At 42.0% G+C, this 19,438-nt stretch overlaps 1 protein-coding gene across 2 annotated transcripts in view; it reads left to right on the top strand.

The window, feature by feature from the left end:
- LOC144761503 (trypsin I-P1-like) overlaps positions 1 to 19,438 on the top strand; it is a 124,306-nt gene that overhangs the window by 34,401 nt on the left and 70,467 nt on the right. Inside the window, exon 2 of one of the 2 annotated variants that reach the window (XM_078646833.1) lies at positions 1,449 to 2,055. The exons of the other annotated variant lie outside the window; for it this stretch is intronic. Within the exon in view, the coding sequence (XP_078502959.1) occupies positions 1,961 to 2,055 (95 nt within the window). The 5' untranslated portion in view covers positions 1,449 to 1,960. The remainder of the gene's footprint in view (positions 1 to 1,448; positions 2,056 to 19,438) is intronic. 2 annotated transcript variants of the gene reach the window in all.

Raw genomic sequence — 19,438 nt, forward strand, 5'->3', positions numbered from 1 at the left:
AGAGGAAAGAAGCAGATCTTATGGTGTGGGTATTATTAAAGTGGTTGTAAAATAATTTATGACAGGTGGGTCTGGATTCCTGCAAGTAAATATCATTTTTCTATTCACTGCCATGCAGAGGTTGCTTAGTCACTGCCCTAGAGAAGTCTCAGCCCCATGTGTGGTAGTCTTCAATTCACTATCATGCGGATTCTCTGCCATAATGGCTAAAGCTCCACCCGAGTGTGCAGGTTCCATGAGACATAAAATACAGTCATAAGTTACATATAGTGACTTTAGGTTCATAAATTGTGATTTATTCTGACTGAACCCCATAAACTGGGGTGGAGACATGTAAGTCTATACTTTTGAGTAACTTTACACTTCGATTTTGTGAATAGCCAAAAGTAGTAAAGTTACTCAAAATTGTAAGAGTAAATTACACATGTAAACTACTCACAAGTGTAAGTTACCTTTGTAAATAGCCCTGTGAGTTTACAGAGCCTACCACTTGCAAGGTATTTTTTTCATCAGACTTTCTTTGAATTCAGAATAGTATTCTTCTATAAATTACAATATTTGAACACATTAAAATGATTTATTACTAATTGTATTTTTTTCCCCTTTCCACCATGAAGGGCCCAGCAGATGTCTTTATTTTTCATTTCTCTTCTTAAACACTGAAGCAATCCTTTTGCACTAATCTTTCTGCCCTTGGCCATGCTTCAATGCTTCTCTTATCTTCCTTGATAGCCCTTTTCCATATAATTTGTGTGAATCTGATTAGAGTCAATACACAAATCAGAGCTTATTGACAGGTACGGCAGTGAGCCAGGGTACAATCTTTTTCCTGACCAGAAGGTGGAAAGAAGTCAATGAATTTAAAGGGAACAACAAATTCCATGATGTGACGTTTGAACTGAAATATTTGCTTAAAGTTATCACACTTAAGGGTAGGCACTTACTAGTCTTATGACATGAACTGGTGTGGCCGTTTTACCAGTTTGTAATTGTTATGTGTAATGTTAGAGCTACAATTCATAGAATGGATATTAAGTGATGTTCTAAAAATGTATTATAACAACAGAGTTAGCTGTGTAGATGTGTCTTTGCTGAGTTTGACCACATGCCGTACGCAGTCTTAGTGTGGTAACAGTTATCTCTTGTGGACATTTCTATATGCTTAATGTATATTAAATCTAACTGTCCAAACGTGTCCCACAAAACTGCCAAATTATACTTTTTGAACACTTCTGCATTGCACTTTATACTCAACTGCTTTATTGCCTATGGATGTTGCAGATCCAGGCCGCCAGAACTTCCCTTTAAAAGCACAGGACTCAAGTGTCTAGAAAGTCATTGCAAATTCCAATTTAATCGTAATACTTAGTTGGCATCCTTACTATTGACCAGTTGTTTGACCATGGGCATCCTATGACAGAGAAATTCTGCTTGCCTTCCGTTCACAGATGGAATAACCTGGAGCTGTTATATTGTCTGTTGAGTAAACTGGGACTATTACTCTGGTCCATGCCTACCTCCTCCAAATTTCAAAATCTGGGACATTGGGGTTTACACAAGGCGGTTAGATCAGGATTTTGCAATCTGCCTGTCTGTCATTTACACTCAACACCACCTGTGATAGAACAGATGGCACCACCACAAATTTGACTGCCAGCCTCTTGCCTTTGGGAAACAAAGAAAGAAGGCAAGAAAACAGGAAAATAAGAAAGAAAGTATGCAAGAAAGAAAGAAAACAGGAAAGAAGGAAGGAAAGCAAGAAATAGAGGATAGAAAAACAGAAAGAAGGAAGGAAGGAAATAAAGAGGCAAGGAAAGAAAGAAAGTGAAATAAGACACAAAAGAAAGAAAAATTGAAGGAAAGGAACAACGAAGACAAGAAAGAAAGAAAGAAGGCAAAAAGGACAAAGTACAAATCTAGCAAAGAAAGCAATAAAGAAAAAATAAAGGAAGAAAGAAAGATGGAAAGAATGCAGGAAGGATGGAAATATGGAAAGAAAAAAGGAACAAAAGAAAGATGGAAAAAAAGAAGGAATAAAGGCCAAAAAGAAAGAAGGTAAGATGGAGAAAAAAGAAAGGAAGAAAGAAAGTGTTTGTGATTTGGTAATTTGAAGGGGCATGTTTAGGGCGTCCCTTCCAAATAATGAATCCAAATGGCATATATAAATGTTTTGTGACCATGAATGCGGTCGGAAAACATTTGCATTTTACCACCTACTTCAAGGAGGGGGTAACCCATTTGCAAATGGGAAGGGGTCCCCAGGGACCCTTTCCCCTTTTGGAATGGTTGTAGATTTTCTTTTAAGAACAGGCAGTGATCCCAGGGACCTCTGCATCCTCTTAAAAAATTAAAATAAAACTTGTCATTCTTTTTTTTTTAACGTAACCTGTTTTCCTTTAAGGAAAACGAGCTGCATATAAAAAAAAGATTGCTTTCTTTATAAGCAATCACGGACATGATGGTATGCTAAGCCCAGCAGGCCACCATTCCTATGATTTTAGTGATTCCTAGGGGGTCGCAAATTGTGATTGACCTCATTAATATTAATGAGGTAGGTCGATTTACGACCCTCTACAAATCGGTATTTGAAACTGTTGGAGTTTCATACATTGGAAATTGCAATTACCTAATTGCGATTCTCAGAAAATCGCAATTAGGTGATCGCAGTTTACAATTTTGATACATGTGACCCTAGGTTCCTGTTTTTTTAAACATTTTTACAGTTGCAAACAGTCCGATTACTTGTTTTACAACCCTATAAATGTTTGTCACAACTAAAGGCATATTAGGAGTTGGCAAAGTTTTACTAGATTTGCAACTCCATTTCGAATCTCTTTTTCAAATGAGTGTGTTGTGGGACTCCCTTCCAAATAGCCAAAATTATGAGACAAAACAATAATTCCAAGTTGCAAACCATTGAAAAGTTACCAAGATCTGGTTGTATCCCTTTTGCAAAAGAGAAGGGCTCCGCTTTGGATACTTTCCCCTTATGAATGTTAACAAACGTTTCCTAGAGAGCGGGCAATGGTCAATGGGGTTCCTAGCACTTGTCAGTGAAACTTTTTTCAAAAAACTCTTTCTTACATGTATTTCTTTAGGAAAAACAGGCTGCTTTAAAAAAAGTTTTAAACACAATTTCTGACATGATGGTCTACTGCCCTTTGTAGGCCTCCATACCTGTGGTTGTTGCCAGTGAGTCACTGAATATTTATAATGTAGAGTGAATTGCCACCTACTCCAATTTGGAATTTTGGAAACCGACCTTTGGTCAGTATGCAAAATGAATCACTTTTCAGAAGCATAAGATTCTCTGGAAGAAGAGTCAGAGTTCACAACAGCGGACTGAATATTGGACTTGAGGAACCTACCAGAGTTTCAATACTTGCTTTATGGGGGAAGCCGAAAGCTGAGCAGGCAGCAGGTTATTTAGACTATTCTTCTCTGAAAAGGGTGTATTAGAATGTCCTCACACAAGGTCAAATAGAAGGTCACTTAACTGCCTGTGAGTATGAGCTACTGTACAGTGAACCCTTAGATCCAGAATGTAGAATCAGAGAAGGCTGATGGGCCCCAGGTGCAATTATATGTTTTAATACTAGTGGCCCATGGCCCATGAGACTCGTTTATCAGGATTCCGGGATAATAATATTAAGCAGTAGCATTTCACTTATTTTTAATAGCCTTCAAATGGTGAAGAAATTTAGGAACATTTGCTTCTAGTTTCCTACTTGGCAGATGAGTGGTAAGTATTAAAGACAAACACTTATTACCACTACTAGTGTATCTTTTGAGACTGCAACATCACACAAAAAAACGATGGACGGACTACTAAAACATTTTTGAACACTCACCCCAGTCACAGATCTGGGTTTAATCCATCTTTATTTTGCTTGCCACAAGAACCCAGCTTGGACCCAGTCATATGCAAATCAGCCTTGACCCTTCTTCCCATGGGAACAGTCCAGTCAGAACTGCCAAGCTAGGTCCTCCCTGGACTTGAAATAAGCATCCTGGAACTGGTTCCATAGTACCACCCCATATCAGCCAGGCTAGCTTGAATCCAGTGGTGCAGCAAGCAAGGGACCCACGTCTGGGCATACTCTTATCTTTTGAAACTGCAAGGGGCTGAAAATATTGGTCCCCTAGACCCTGCATCACATTCAATGAACAAGTACTGCATTGCAAATTCTAGAGGATGTTACATTGGGGAGCATTACTGTCCAAGTAGACATATTTCCTCAGTTTAGATTCCCTGGAGCACTACTTTATAAGTGTGCATCAGACTTCATATCTACAAACACAAAGACATTGTGGGGAGAGAGTGATGTACTATGCAAGGTCTTAATATGCCACCCTAAGACCAAAGGATGTGCTGAGAGATTTAACAGGACTCTAAAAAATATAGAGAGTGTTCTGAAGACACCATTTAGAAGGAAGTAGCACATCTTATCAGTAAATAAGTGCCAAAGAAGATGTGAATTTAACATTTTTACAGGAACCCTATTTGCTGCTTTCTCTTATTGGTCTTGGACAGAAAGGAAAGCCTTGGTTGTGCATGAATAACATAGTTGACATTCTGCTTGCCCTCAGGTACAAGATGGCACTGTTAATTCACAAAGCTTAGAGCAATGTTCAGGCTAGCAGTGATATACTGGAGGAATAGTAAGCATAAAAGGCACAAAGGAAAAGTAGTCTTTATCATGAAACAGGGAAGAGTACACTAGAACTCTTCCAAAGGAGATGAATTCAAAGCCTCAGTTGATTAGGTTGCTGGCCATGACCCGCATTGGATATTACATCAACTGATTGAATCTGTGCCACCACAGCAGTGATCCTTGTAGCTGAAGAGAAAGACAGTGAGGAGAAGGACCTCTTTCTTAACTTTCTAGAAGGGGATCGCTCTACTGTGGCAGGGGTGGCTCTGAGGAGGGGCTATATATTCCCTGATCAAACATCCTGCTCTGCAGGAAGTATAGAGGTCAGTACTGAGACAGTAATCAAGCCTTTTCTAGCTGACCCTAAGGCTGATACTGTTGCCACACCCAACATGGACACAGTGCACAGTCTTTCTGTAGTGGTGCAGATATACCAGATGTCAGGTAATGTCTAACACTGTATGATGACTAGATGGCAAAGATATTAAAACTGGAAGTGATTGAGATCTCTCAGAATCCATGGGCAAGCTCGGTTGTGCTGGTTCCAAGAAGAGCACCACAACTTGTGGATTTACAGGGACTCCCACAATTTCAAATAGGGCACCAAAAATGTGTGGCCACTTAATTACCCTCACAGATGACCTTGTGGACGAGCTATGTGTTACAATAGTTCTCAGAACTTTTGATCTAACCATTGGATAGCCGCAGATTGTAATCCCCCTTGGGGTAAAGGAGAAAATCCAGTTTGGGCTCCTAATGGGCTTTATCAATTCCAGCTTTGCATTGATGACCAACCTTCTTACCCTACTTTATTATGGTTGTCGCATGGAATTTTCACTAGCTGTAGGAAGTTCCAACTTGCCTACCTGAATATCCTGGTGGCTTTCAGTGCTAACATAAGGTCGACCTGAGCCATCAGAGGAAGATTCTTCAGGCTTTGCAAAAAGTGCAGTAGGCAATTAGGGTTTAGTAGTGCCAGAATGGACACTGCTCTGAGTTCTACCTTGGGCGTCACTTAGGCAGAAGGAAGAATCCATCTATAAAGGGAAACGCGAAGTTGTGTTGAACTGAAAGTTTCCCGAGAACCATACCAAAGAGAAATAATTTCAATGACTCACAAACAAATTATTGGGCTATAATTGCTTCACGTGCTGCCTCGACTTTCAAGAAGCAACCTAAACATGTCAATTGGACTTTGGCTTGCCAATAAGTCTTTGACAGGTTAAAACGCCTCTTAGTGAGGACCCCCTACTTTAGACACTTCACAACAGCAAGCCATTTATAGTATAATCAAATGCATCTGATAAGGTTGTTGGTGTCTTACTAATTTAAACAAATGATATAAGCAAACAGCATCCATTTACTTTTCACCCATACAGAAGTATGGGAGACTATTTAAAGAAAGAGATTCTGGGACCATATGTGTGGGACACAGTGTGCAGTTGAGACAGACTGCTGGGATGGCTGAGGGCTGACGTAAAGCAGTTATTTATGTGATGTATTTACTATGAAGGTCTAGATGCCCGCATAGATTTCAAGGGCAAGCTATTACATAGAAAAACCTAATTAACACTTTCAACAAAATAGGCAGATGAGTCAAAGTCTCCTTGACAGAATTGGCCTCTGGCGATTCAGGGAGGGTAGGTTATGGGGGCATTAGTCCCAGGCATGCTAACATGTGCTATTTTGCTCCTCAGATTACCATTATGATTGACCCTGTATGGTTGCTTGTGTGTGATACTCCTGTTATGGCTCCACTGAAAGGTGTTCTTCATGGCTTATATGTTGTTCCTCAGTCCACTCAAAATGGTACTCCTTGTATCATGGGTTTCCTCCGTTTCATCCATATGACATGACTAACAGTTATTTCCAGCCAATCTATAGTTTCACTGTGCAGGCTATTATTCCAGCACATTACAGCTGTGAGACTGGCTGCTGATTCTCTTTTTTGAAATGTAAGTCATCTGTGATGACAGGGCCCCAGAATTCCCCTTGAGTGTGAGATAATTCATGTACATGGAGATCCCCTTCTGTGTATGGAACTCCAAATCATCGAGGTTACTTATTAGATTTATTGGGAGACCAACTTATTTCTTTCTACAATTCCTTGCATGTCATGCTAAAGGTATCTATAATACTCCCCCGACCACTGAAACCACGGTAAGCCAGAGGTCAATTTAACAAAGGCGGTCCCAATAGTTGTTTCACCAGGGGCCAAATGTAGGACGGCAAATACCGGTCGGTACAGTGAATGTTGACAGCATCAGCCAGGAAGAGGATGTTCTTGGGTCTTCTCCTGAACTTGAGGAAGAAAATCCTGTGGTGATCCAAGAGCAGGCCACCCACCATCTAGGCCTGCACTGAGCCCCTTCTTAATTTCAAAAGCCCACAATCCATCCAGCATCCAGGTGTATCCACTGACAAGTTATTATCTCATCTTCTTACTGAGCCCCAGAAGAACAAGAGTCAATGGAAATGTATTTCCCCAACACCCACACCACTCTTGTGTAGCCCAGTCTCTTCCACTCTAAACATGTGCCCTTGGCTGCTCACAAGGAGCCCAATCAGAGAGGTTCATGAAGCAATCTCTCAGGATATTCTGGACTTTGTTGATGAGGCCTGGATACTCTGAGAGATGCTCACTGTGCAGCTCTGAACTTTATGTGGCCTCAGAACCTCCTTGATAGCAGTTCTTAGACCCCGGGTGCCTTTCCAATCTACTAAACCTCCTGTTGTCCTTTGTGATCCCTGTTTCCCCTGCTACCACTATATTCATTACTTCCTGAGAGGTGTCTGGTTGTGCCACACCCAGCCATTTAACATCCGTGTCCACAAGAACTTTAACATAGTTATGGAGCCAGAAAGAGAAGATTGCATTAACTTTTGCCCCCTCCAGGAACATGATCCCAATGCACACACTTTGGCTTGGGAAAATTAGTTTATTATATTTTGGGAAAGGTGACTCTTGCTTGTGAACTCTTTATGGACTCTATACTTTTCACCCTTTATATATATATATATATATATATATATATATATATATATATATATATATATATATATATATATAGTAGCAAAAGCCCTTGAGCTTCAAGAAGGCATCCTGCGCTGTTCTGCCATCCAGCCTGTCTGTGCCTCGAAGCAGCGCTCACATCGTCTCGCCTTTGTGGAGTGTCCTCATAGTTTCCGACGCGTTTCGAGGCCATGAACGCCTCTTCTTCTGGGAATTCTGGGCATAAATGACTGCTTGAACAACGTGAAGATTCAAACACAATTTATTTGGATCTGGCGCCTCCCTTAGTGGGCGTGGCATTTTCATTGTCTCCGAACAGAGTTCTGGTCGGTGTAGTTTGGCACGTTGTCTAGGTATTAGAACCTTGAGTAGGCGCAGTCTTTTAGGTACTAATTGAATGACTTGATTTAACCTTGAGTAGGCAGGAGAAATCGGTGTAGCGCTGGCGATTGAGTTTGAACAGCGTACTGCGAAGCCAAGGGGTAATGCCTCGGCGCGGCTTCTTCCCACATTTCTGTTTCCATCTGCGTGGGACGAATGGTGCCCTTCTTCACGGCCAGGGCAGCCGTGTAAAGTAATGTGCAGTAGCAAAAGCCCTTGAGCTTCAAGAAGGCATCCTGCGCTGTTCTGCCATCCAGCCTGTCTGTGCCTCGAAGCAGCGCTCACATCGTTTCGCCTTTGCGAAGCGCTGCTTCGAGGCACAGACAGGCTGGATGGCAGAACAGCGCAGGATGCCTTCTTGAAGCTCAAGGGCTTTTGCTACTGCACATTACTTTACACGGCTGCCCTGGCCGTGAAGAAGGGCACCATTCGTCCCACGCAGATGGAAACAGAAATGTGGGAAGAAGCTGCGCCGAGGCATTACCCCTTGGCCTCGCAGTACGCTGTTCAAACTCAATCGCCAGCGCTACATCGATTTCTCCTGCCTACTCGAGGTTAAATCAAGTCATTTAATTAGTACCTAAAAGACTGCGCCTACTCAAGGTTCTAATACCTAGACAACGTGCCAAACTACACCGACCAGAACTCTGTTCGGAGACAATGAAAATGCCACGCCCACTAAGGGAGGTGCCAGATCCAAATAAATTGTGTTTGAATCTTCACGTTGTTCAAGCAGTCATTTATGCCCAGAATTCCCAGAAGAAGAGGCGTCCACGGCCTCTAAACGCGTCGGAAACTATGAGGACACTCCACAAAGGCGAAACGATGTGAGCGCTGCTTCGAGGCACAGACAGGCTGGATGGCAGAACAGCGCAGGATGCCTTCTTGAAGCTCAAGGGCTTTTGCTACTGCATATATATATATATATATAAATATATATATATATATATATATATATATATATATATATATATAGTAAGTAAGTAAAGGCTTTTATTCGATAAAAACATATCTTAAAAGCATCACATTTTATACAATACATTTACACGTTAAAAAGATGACATCACAATTTGACCATATTTGTTAAAAATTCCAAAACAAACCTTTTGTTTAAGCCTTTTTGTCCTAATGGACCATGCCCATGATAAAAATTTCGAAAGACCACAAACATACAATGACCGTGTGTCAGACATCAAAATACGAAGTGCCTCATTATGGTGCCTGGTACCCAAAAGCCGACATATTGGTTTAAGCCAGCTTTTCCTCTGTGACGCATATGCCGGACAGGCAAACAGGATGTGAGCAACAGATTCTGTTCTGGTTTCGCAGATAGGGCAGAATGGTGTTGTTTGGGACGGGGCTTTCCAGCGAGCAGTTAAAGCGCGCACTGGAAGAGCCTCAACCCTAAATCTAAAATACAAAGCCCTATCGACAGATTTCCAAACAATATCCAGGTAGGGTTCCCGAAATGCCACATCCTTAAACCTTAAGAACTCTTCCGTTAATCTGCCAAGGATTGGGTCAGTGCTGGTTCTAGATGCGACCCAACTCCAATAGAGGGTCTTTAGAGTTGCCTTCGGGGGAGAGGACCTGCTTACCCAGGCTTCATTTAAGCCCAGTTCGCAAAGTAGAAATGTTACATCTTTTAGCCATTTTATTTTATGCCATCCAGCCACCGACATTACTTCTGTTAACCCCTTCGCATACTTTGCCAGTTCCGGCACTCGCCATAGCCGGGCCCGTAGGAGCAACGGCTGGACTTTTGCCAGATCATTAATAGAATGGCATCCTAAATCGAGTAGCAAGCGTGTCATTGGGGTGCTCTGCGGGAGTGACATAAGGGGCCAGATGTAGGTAAATCTATTTTACCGACTCATAAATACTGAATTTTACCGATTCGGTATTTATAAATCGGTAAAATAGAAGCAGGGAGATGTAGGTACATCCAGATGTTTTTTTACCGAATCGGTAAAAATTGGTATTTACCGATTCGGTAAATACCGACCGGTAATGCCCATTCATTCCTATGGGCTTTGAAGCCCATAGGAATGCATGGGCATTACCGATTCGGTATTTACCGAATCGGTAAATACCGAATGTCACAAGGGTGCAGGGGGTGTCACTTTGACACCCTCTGGCACCCCCAAAAGAGGCTCGGGTGCCATGTGGCAGGCATACCTGCCCTAAGGGCAGGTCTGCCTGTCATATGGCATAGGTGTGCATGCACACATGTGCATGCACACCGGAATCGGTATTTTACCATCAAATTGAATTTGATGGTAAAATATCGATTCTGTAAGGCTTGTGGGACTCAGTAGAGTCCCACCTATATCTCAAAATTACCGAATCGGTAAAAATACCGATTCGGTAATTTACAGAATCGGTAAATTTACCGATCGGTAAATTTACCGATTCTGTAATAATTTGCCCCCTACATCTCAAATTCCTTTTACCGGTCGGTAACGGCCGAATTCGGCCGTTACCGACCGGTAAAAGCCTACCTACATCTGGCCCAAGGTCCCTTAAGAACTTATTTTCGGACCTTACCAGTTGATCTATATTGGAGATACCCCACAACTCTGCCCCATAAAGGGCAGAGCTGACTCCCTTTGCTTTGTAAATACCAATAACAGGGACAATCGGTCTGATTGAGGAGGAGCGCTGCTCCTTAAGGAGCGCCCCCATAACCCTCTTGTGACCTAACAGAATTTTACAAAGATGTGGGGTCCACTGCATGGTATCAGAAATGCGTATACCTATGTAATCAAATACAGTGACCCTTTCCAGGGATACATGATTTAGTGCTGGGGGTCGCCCACGTTTTTTCGGGGGGTTCAACACCAAACACTTTGTCTTGTCTGTATTAATTATGAGCCCACGTTGAGTACAGAAGGCCTGGAAATTATCAAGGAGGCTTTGGAGACCCACTGGGGTCTTAGATATTAAAAGCGTATCGTCAGCGAATAAGAGGGTTGGAATTCGCTCGCCCGCCAGGGATGGTGCATCAGATGGTTTTTCCAGGAAGTGCTCAACCACTCCATTCACATATAGCGAAAAAAGGGTGGGAGCAAGAACACATCCCTGGCGAACCCCTCTCTCCACTGGAATTCTGTTGGTTTTCTGGCCCTCGGTGCCCCACCTCACTTGCGCAAAGTTTCCTTTGTGAAGCCTCACTACGATTGACAAAAAATTAGGGGGAATCCCCATCTCGGATAACACTCCCCAAAGGCGGTCCCGTGGCACAAGGTCAAAGGCAATCTTTAGATCAATAAACACGAGGTAAAGACTGCCTTTGCCTATAACAACCACTTTCCAATAAATTAGCAATAGTCTAAAGGCCTGCTCTATTGTTCCAGTGCCAACCCTGAATCCCGCTTGATAGTCAGAGAGAATCTCATTTTCTTGAGCCCATTGTAGGATTCTCTCTAATATCACCTTTTCAACGACCTTCTGGGTGGAATCAATTAGGCTTATTAGGCGGTAGTTGGAAGGGTCGTCCCTATGACGCTTTTTAAAGATAGGGACGACCTCAGGCCCCTTCCAGGATTCAGGGATAGCGGCACCTTTATTAATAGCTATAAGTAGAGTATAGATAAGCTTCCCCCATTTGGGCAGACCGAAGCGGAGCAGGTCCCCGGGGATGCCATCCGGGCCAGCTGCCTTTTGGGGCACAATGCGACTAATCGCATATTCAACTTCCTTAAGTGTTAACGGATCTGTGGTGCTATCTCCTGGGTATATATGGAGATTACATGGCGCAGGATCACTAGCAGCTCCTTGCTGGTACGTGTACAATTTCGAGAAGTGATTAAACCATGCCTGGCCGGTAATGTTACATGTAATAGAATCGCTATCAAGACAATTTATAGCTCTTATGGTGCTCCAGAAGCGACCCGCATCCCTTCCAGCGCTAGCCTCTTTTAGTGTTTGCCAGTACTGGTCCTTCCACTCCTTTTTAGCAATTGTTATCACCAGCTTATACTCTTTCCTAGCGTGTTGAATCAAAGGTTGCGACTTCGCCTTAACAGCCTTGATTAGAGCTGACTTCTTTTTCCTACATTTGGATGTGTACCACCCTTGTTTACCCTTGGGCCTCTGAGGCCCTCTCTCAGTCCCCCCTCGTGTTTGTACCAGGAATAGGTTTCCCACCGACTTAGTGGTATCCTGGAATACTGCAGTTACCCTTGAGGGGTGGCAGTGATCTATGAGGGTCGTGTCCATCTCACTTTGTGAGGCTACCAGCAATGTTCCTATAGTCTGGACTTTCTCTTCATCCAGGGCAACTTTGCGCCACTTAAGGCGCCTTCCACAATTAGATGGAAAAATGTTTGAAGTGGACTTTACTATGCTTGGTACAACTGGCCACAAATGATATAGACTCAAAGAAAGCAGGTTATGATCACTGTCTACCGTGGGTAATATTACCATATCCTGCACAAATTGCCAAAGCCTTAGATCAAGGAGAATATAATCGATCCTTGATGAATGGTTGACCCTGTTATACGTAAGGGCCCCGGAAAGATCTGAGATAGTTCTGCCATTTGCCGCTCTTAGACCAAACTCCATAGTCAGTGCATTCACCTGGATGGCCCTTTGTGACCATCTTTTTATTGGCTGAATTGCTAGTGTGGGTATACCCCTTCTAGTATCATCCTCAATAAGATCCAAAATGTCCTCTGTCGCAAGGGGCTCAAATGTACAATTAAAGTCCCCTGCGACGAGGACTTGCATACCATTGTGACAATATCTGAGTTCACTTTCTAACATTGTTATTGTGGGGGATACGGAACCACCTTGTGTGCCCCTGGCATATATATTAAATATATCAAGAGTTCTCCCCCTATGGGGGCCTTTCAGTGAGATCCTTAAAATGTCTGGTGAGCTACATTGCCTTTGTGTGATACTACAACCCAGGGAAATGCTCACCCAAATAAGGAGCCCACCCGAAGGACGACCCCTCCCAGATGTTGTAGGTACCGCAGGCAAAAAATAAGTAGTGTAGCCGACTCTATGGTTTGGTTCCAGACTCCAGGTCTCCTGGAAGAAGCAGATCATATATGACTCCACCAGGGTATTCCAGTCTGGGACATCTAACTTCCTGGAAATACCTGCTATGTTCCAGCTAATCATTTTTATCATTGTATCAGCCACTGCTTACTCCTGGGAGCAATTTAGTGGTACACTAAATACATTTGGTTGCTCTCCTACAGTCTCGGTCACCGGACGCGGCGGGAGGGGAACATGCACCAAAGGGGCATTGCTCTGGACAATAGATTGAACTGCTGGGGTCATACAAGTACCTATGGGACCAACATAAGTGTCCCGATCGTTAATCGATCCAATCCCAGACTTGGGCTTGTTGGCTGGTACCTCCACCTCAATACTTCAGCAATTGTTGTTCTCAGCAATTAAAGATGCTAGCCCTAGTCTTTTCCCAAATTCAGTTTCATCAAGGGAGGTGAGATTGAACGGGACAAAAGAGGTCCCGTGAAATTTGGTTGGGATCCAGTGCCTATGGGGTCTTTTATTGTCATCAAAGACAGGCAAGGAGTTAGTAAGTGAGTAATCTCTATGTTAATACCCAACTTCAATTCCATAACACATATATATATATATATATATATATATATATATATATATATACTTGCTCCCAAAGATACACCAGCCTGCTGCACTCACGAGCGGGTGCTCTTCCAGGTGGGGGTGTGCCCATCCGATAGATTCTCGCTACAAAATCCAATACACAGTCTCGTGAAATTAGAAACGGCACTCACAGGGGGGGTACAAAGCCAACGATTCTTTATTTGGCTACCAGCACAGACAAGACGCGTTTCGGCGATGAGCCTTCGTCAATTGCAAGTTAGAACGCGCCGCCATTACATTTAAAACACACACAGTGCAATCGTCACGGTGATGGCATGAACATGAAAAAAGGACTACTCGAGGGCTACACTTCGCGCCATCTTGAGAGTACTTTTGACATATGGAAAACGAAAAAATGCATATCATTCTCTTTTCCTTAAGATTAGGGGTATGGGTACATCAGATAAAGTTCATATTCCACTTCATTTCTAGTACTCATATATTTAGAAATCCCCAAGCATCTAATATCGCCCTGAATGGGCATATATATTGTCACCAATTAATTTAGCCCTTAGATGGGCTGTGCCATGACACCATTCGTTACTGACATGATTACATACACAAATATTTAAAAAGGCAGTTCATGAAGCAAACCATATTATAGTGAAAGAATAGAAAAAGAATAGAAAAATGTCTGAGGTGAAAAGAGAAAAGAAACAAAGAGAAAAGAACATGAAAGAAGCACAAAACCAATTCATATTACTTTTTAACAATCAGAAAAACAGTTACTTGAAATGTCTACAGAGTATTAATATCCTAAGTGGACTGCTAAATCTTCATGTGTATTGAGTCCATGAGGGCTCTTACTCTGTAGGTCTATAATGTACCGTGACTCTAACCGCCGTAATTTTTGTAGGCGATCACCCCCACGAGGTAGAGGTGGAACACTATCTAGACAAAAGTAGGCCAACAGATCCCTGTTGCGTCCATGCATTTTGTCGAAGTGTCTTGCCACAGGGTAAGATTCATCTAAGTTGCTGATGGCACGCATGTGCTCCAGTATACGTAATTTAACCGGATTGATGGTACTCCCGACGTATTTTAGTCCACATGGACATATCAGACAATAGATGGCATAGGGTGTTGTACATGTCAAAAACTTTTTGATACTTTTAGGGGTTTTTAAACCTGGAATTTCATAGGTAAGGGTCCTTTTGCTGATTTTACAGGCCTTGCATCGGCCACATGGAAAGAAACCATTAAGGGGTATCTTATTGGATATATTGGATTTTACCGTTAGATGACTATGTACTAGATCATCCTTCAGAGCTCTGGCTTTACGGTAGGTGACCAACGGATTGGTGGGTAAATCTTCCCTGATAACATTGTCCGTTAGTAATATATTCCAATTCTTTTTCAGAATTTTCCGGACCTGTTCTGAATTCTGAGAATAGGTCGTGATTAATCTGAAGGTCTTGTGGTTCTGTTTTTTAGTTTCTTTCGATTTCAGTAAATCTAGTCTAGGTCTTTTATTGACTTTATTCAGAATTTGTCTGAGCACTCCCTCTTTGTACCCCCTCACCTTGAATCTGTTCATGCATAGTTTGGCTGCTTTCTCAAATTCTACTTCGGTGGAACTATTTCTTTTAAGTCTTAAAAGTTCCCCATAGGGAATACTTTTAATAAGTTTTTTAGGATGATGACTTGTTGCGTGCAATGTACAATTACCTGCTGTGGCCTTACGGTACAGCTCTGTATGCAACTTTCCCTCTTCCACAAAAATGGTCAAATCTAAAAAGTTTACCTCTGAATCACTTATTTCACCACTGAATCTCAGATTCAAGTTGTTATCATTTAAAACCCCCACATAAGTTTTTGCTTCCTCTATCGTCCCATCAAATATGATCAACAGATCGTCGATGTAACGATTCCAGGATTTGATTTTCCCATTCCATGTATCATTGTTGTCATTCCAGGCTATCTGGTGGGAGGAACAGATAGTTTTAAATGTAATGGCGGCGCGTTCTAACTTGCAATTGACGAAGGCTCATCGCCGAAACGCGTCTTGTCTGTGCTGGTAGCCAAATAAAGAATCGTTGGCTTTGTACCCCCCTGTGAGTGCCGTTTCGAATTTCACGAGACTGTGTATTGGATTTTGTAGCGAGAATATATATATATATATATATATATATATATATATATATATATATATATATATATATATATATATATATATATATATATATATATATATATATAAATATATAGACTGGTATCCTTGATGTTTCCTTATGTGTTTTTATCATTTGCCCTTCACCATCCTAGTAAGCATTTCTCCTCTCCTTTAAGACTCTATTTTATTTAATTTTGGCCCTTCCCAAGGACAGTTTTTAGTTTACCAAAAGTATTATTTGTATGCTAAACACTTTGTAAAATTTACCTAGAACTTAACCTTTAATGCCTTACTTCCTGATTTCATAATTTGCAGATTAATTCATTGGATCACAGACAAAAGAAATGTTTAGTTAGTTAGAAGGTGATTACATTATTAGAATGAAAAGGCTATATGCATTATACTTTGAATGTAAACCAATGAGGAAATAGACATAACACTTTCTTATGTACTAAATGCAACATCAAACATTCTACACACAGGATTGTTAGATGCATGTTGGTAATCAAAAACGTGTATATAGTTTTAATAGTCTTAACTGGCTGTGTGAGGGGCGGAGTTGCTATTTTATAGCCAAAAAGTATTTATGGGGGTGGTCTTCCTACACAAAGCTGGTGTTGGGAATGAGTGAGACTAGGTTTGTGTAGTAGGTGGTTGAGTAGGTGATGTTGGAGGCTTAGGGGGTGGTGCAGGTGGTTGTGGCAGAGGTAGGACATTGGTGGGGGTTGTGTCACTTCTACTCTGAGTTGCCTCTGTGAAATGTCCTTCATGCATTCATTGTGAAGATTGGTAGTAGCATTTGTTTTGCTTATTCACTCTATCATTTTCATATCTAAGGCCTGTTGTCTTGCAATCTCTTTCCTTACAATTTGTAAGATGTTATTTGTGCACCTATTATCTTCATGGCCAAAGCATTTTGGGGCATATTATCAAGGGGGTTTATCTCCGCTTTTTTGGCTTTAAAAGCCAAGAAAGCGGAGATAAAATTATCCCCCTATTACCTAGCTGTCGCTAACACCAGTTAGCGACAGCTAGTAGGAGATAGCGACCATCTTGGTCCCCACTTTGCATGTCAGAGAAATTTATCACTAATGACATGCAAAGTGGGCGTGCCAAGATGTTAGCGACTGGAAACACTTACCCAGGAGCAGAATTGATGAAGAGACAGCCAGTGGTGAGGCACCCCATTAAGGTGGGTTCCTGAAGGCCAATAGCAGTAGAAGCAGGATGGGCTCCCACAGCTGCTAGGTGCATGATGACAGTAGTTCTGGCAGGCGACCCACGGGTGCTTGCAGCCAAATGAGTTCCTGATGGTGCGTCAGAGTGGACGACGGCACAGTGAGCGGGGTGACCTCCTGTTATCACGTAGCTAATGTAGTACTGAGGCATGTGCGGGGTGTGCTCCCGACTCCATGTTACCCTTTGTAGGCCATCTTCTGCGTTGCATTTTGTAGGCCTTCTGGTAGGACATGCAGAGGCCGTAGCAGGGTTTAAAATTTCCTTTGCACACCAGAGGTGCGCTCTGACCGTTGAGCCTTCCTTGTTCACCACAGTGTGGCCAGGGTGGGTTACTGGTGCCATGCTTGTATACTGATGATGCACTGAGTGAGTGGGGTCGGCACTTGATGTCACATTGCTCACCAATATTCGTCAATAGACACACATATGATGGACAGAATGCAGAACAAATCAAACATTCATGCCCAGTCAAAAGATTTGGGTTAAATCCATCGTTGTTTTGCTCACCATGCCACCCCAGTTTAGACCCAGCCATATGTAAATCAGTCTTGACCCTGTCCCTCAAGGGAACAATCCAGCCCGAACTGCCAAGCCAGGTCCTCCCTGGACTGGAAACAAGCATCCTGGGACTGGTTTAGGGGCATCAACCCTTATCAGCCAGGCTATCTCGAATCCAGTGGAAAAACGAATTGTAGCAAGCAAATCAATCCCTATATGCCAATGTCTACAAGGTGGGCTACATAACAATACACACAATTATAAAAAACCACATAGTGTCTGACATGTTTGTTATAAATATATATATTCTATTTATTTTTTCATATTTTTTCTCATTATATAAATGTATTTGATAACAATTTCAATATAAAGTGATCAAAAGTAAATGAAGAAAAACTATACAAACACAATTACAAAAAACAGCTAATTTTATCCCTGTCCCATCTCAAAAGGGACAGGGATAAAATTAGCTGTTGTCAGTATAAAAAATGCTGTTGTTTAAAAGATTTGACCATATCTACAGGTGGATTATGAATTGGATGATATATAATTAGAATGTACATAATTAAAAAATTGTTTTGACATTATATTTATCTATAAATTTCTTTTTTAGTTGTTTCTTTTTTGTTTGGTGGAAAATCACGGTCTCCTGATGAAGGCTGTGGTCGAAACGCGCGTAGTGTTCCATCTCACCACACTGCCAACGTCAATAGCCCTATTACCAACTGGTCATTTGATATGGTTTTTTGTAATTTTGTTTGTAAACCACCAGTGTCATTAGAAATTATTTTAAATAAGGACACAAACTGTAAAACAAACTTCTTTTAAGTGTGCAAGAACTTCAGATAGTGCATGACCTATAAAACAATGCCCAATAACCACTGGGCATTCACAATTTAGAAATCTGAGTTCTGAAACAAATCAGGTCTCCAACTGCATCTACCTCCCCATTGTAGGTTCAGCACCTGAGTCAAGCTAGAGAGATGGACTGCTAATGCCCTTCATACCAAAGATCCTCTCCATCCCTGCCTAAGTCGAGACCCCACAAAATGCAATAGTACTTTGGGTACTGAGGGTACTCACTGTGGACTCCATTCAGTCCTAATGACATGGCATGATATGACTGCACAACTGACAGTTGCCAATAATGACAACCAGCAACTTTTATCAGGTACTAAAGTCAAAGGGAGGCCACGTGGTAGACATATAACTCTCGAATCCCTTCCTGAACAATAGCAATCCTGCCCCCGCATAGGCACACCCTTTCAAAATCGCAAGTGTGCCAGCGCAGGGAGAGCGGAAGAGTGCCATATCTTTGTAATACGCACAGTTTTGGACTCTCCCCTTCACTAAATGCAGTTCAGCAACTTGCCTTGCTGCATTATGTGAAAGAGTAGTAAGTCTGGGCCTTACAACAGACTAAAAAGATTTAACAGGTCCCAGTACATCATCAATAGGAATATTCATCCACCCCTACTCATAAATAGTTTTTGTCAGTGCGTTAGCTCAGTACATGGGAGGAGACGATGTCATTGAATATAGATTCACCTCATGAGCAGCTCAAGCACTTTTAAATTCTTGCTTAATTTGCTCATATTCTAGTGTTGCACACATTTTCTCTACTGACTTGGACAAAGCGGTGGTTCGTACTTGCAGGTTTGGACTGGCCTATTGGGCAGCTAGGCAGTGCCTTAAGGGCTGATCTCACAGATCAGTGTGTGGGCCGTTTTGTTAGCAGTTTGTGGGCTTGTTTTGTGGTCAGGTGAACCGTTTTTTCCCCTCTTAATTCCACGATATTGCCACAAGCATTGCCTGCTGCAAACACAAATAAATATAGTGCAGTGGTTAATTTGTAAAAAAATAAGTGCTGAGGGTCTCATCAGGAGGCAACTTGCA

The sequence above is a fragment of the Lissotriton helveticus genome, chromosome 6, assembly GCF_964261635.1.
Source record: "Lissotriton helveticus chromosome 6, aLisHel1.1, whole genome shotgun sequence".
Lineage (NCBI taxonomy): Eukaryota > Metazoa > Chordata > Amphibia > Caudata > Salamandridae > Lissotriton > Lissotriton helveticus.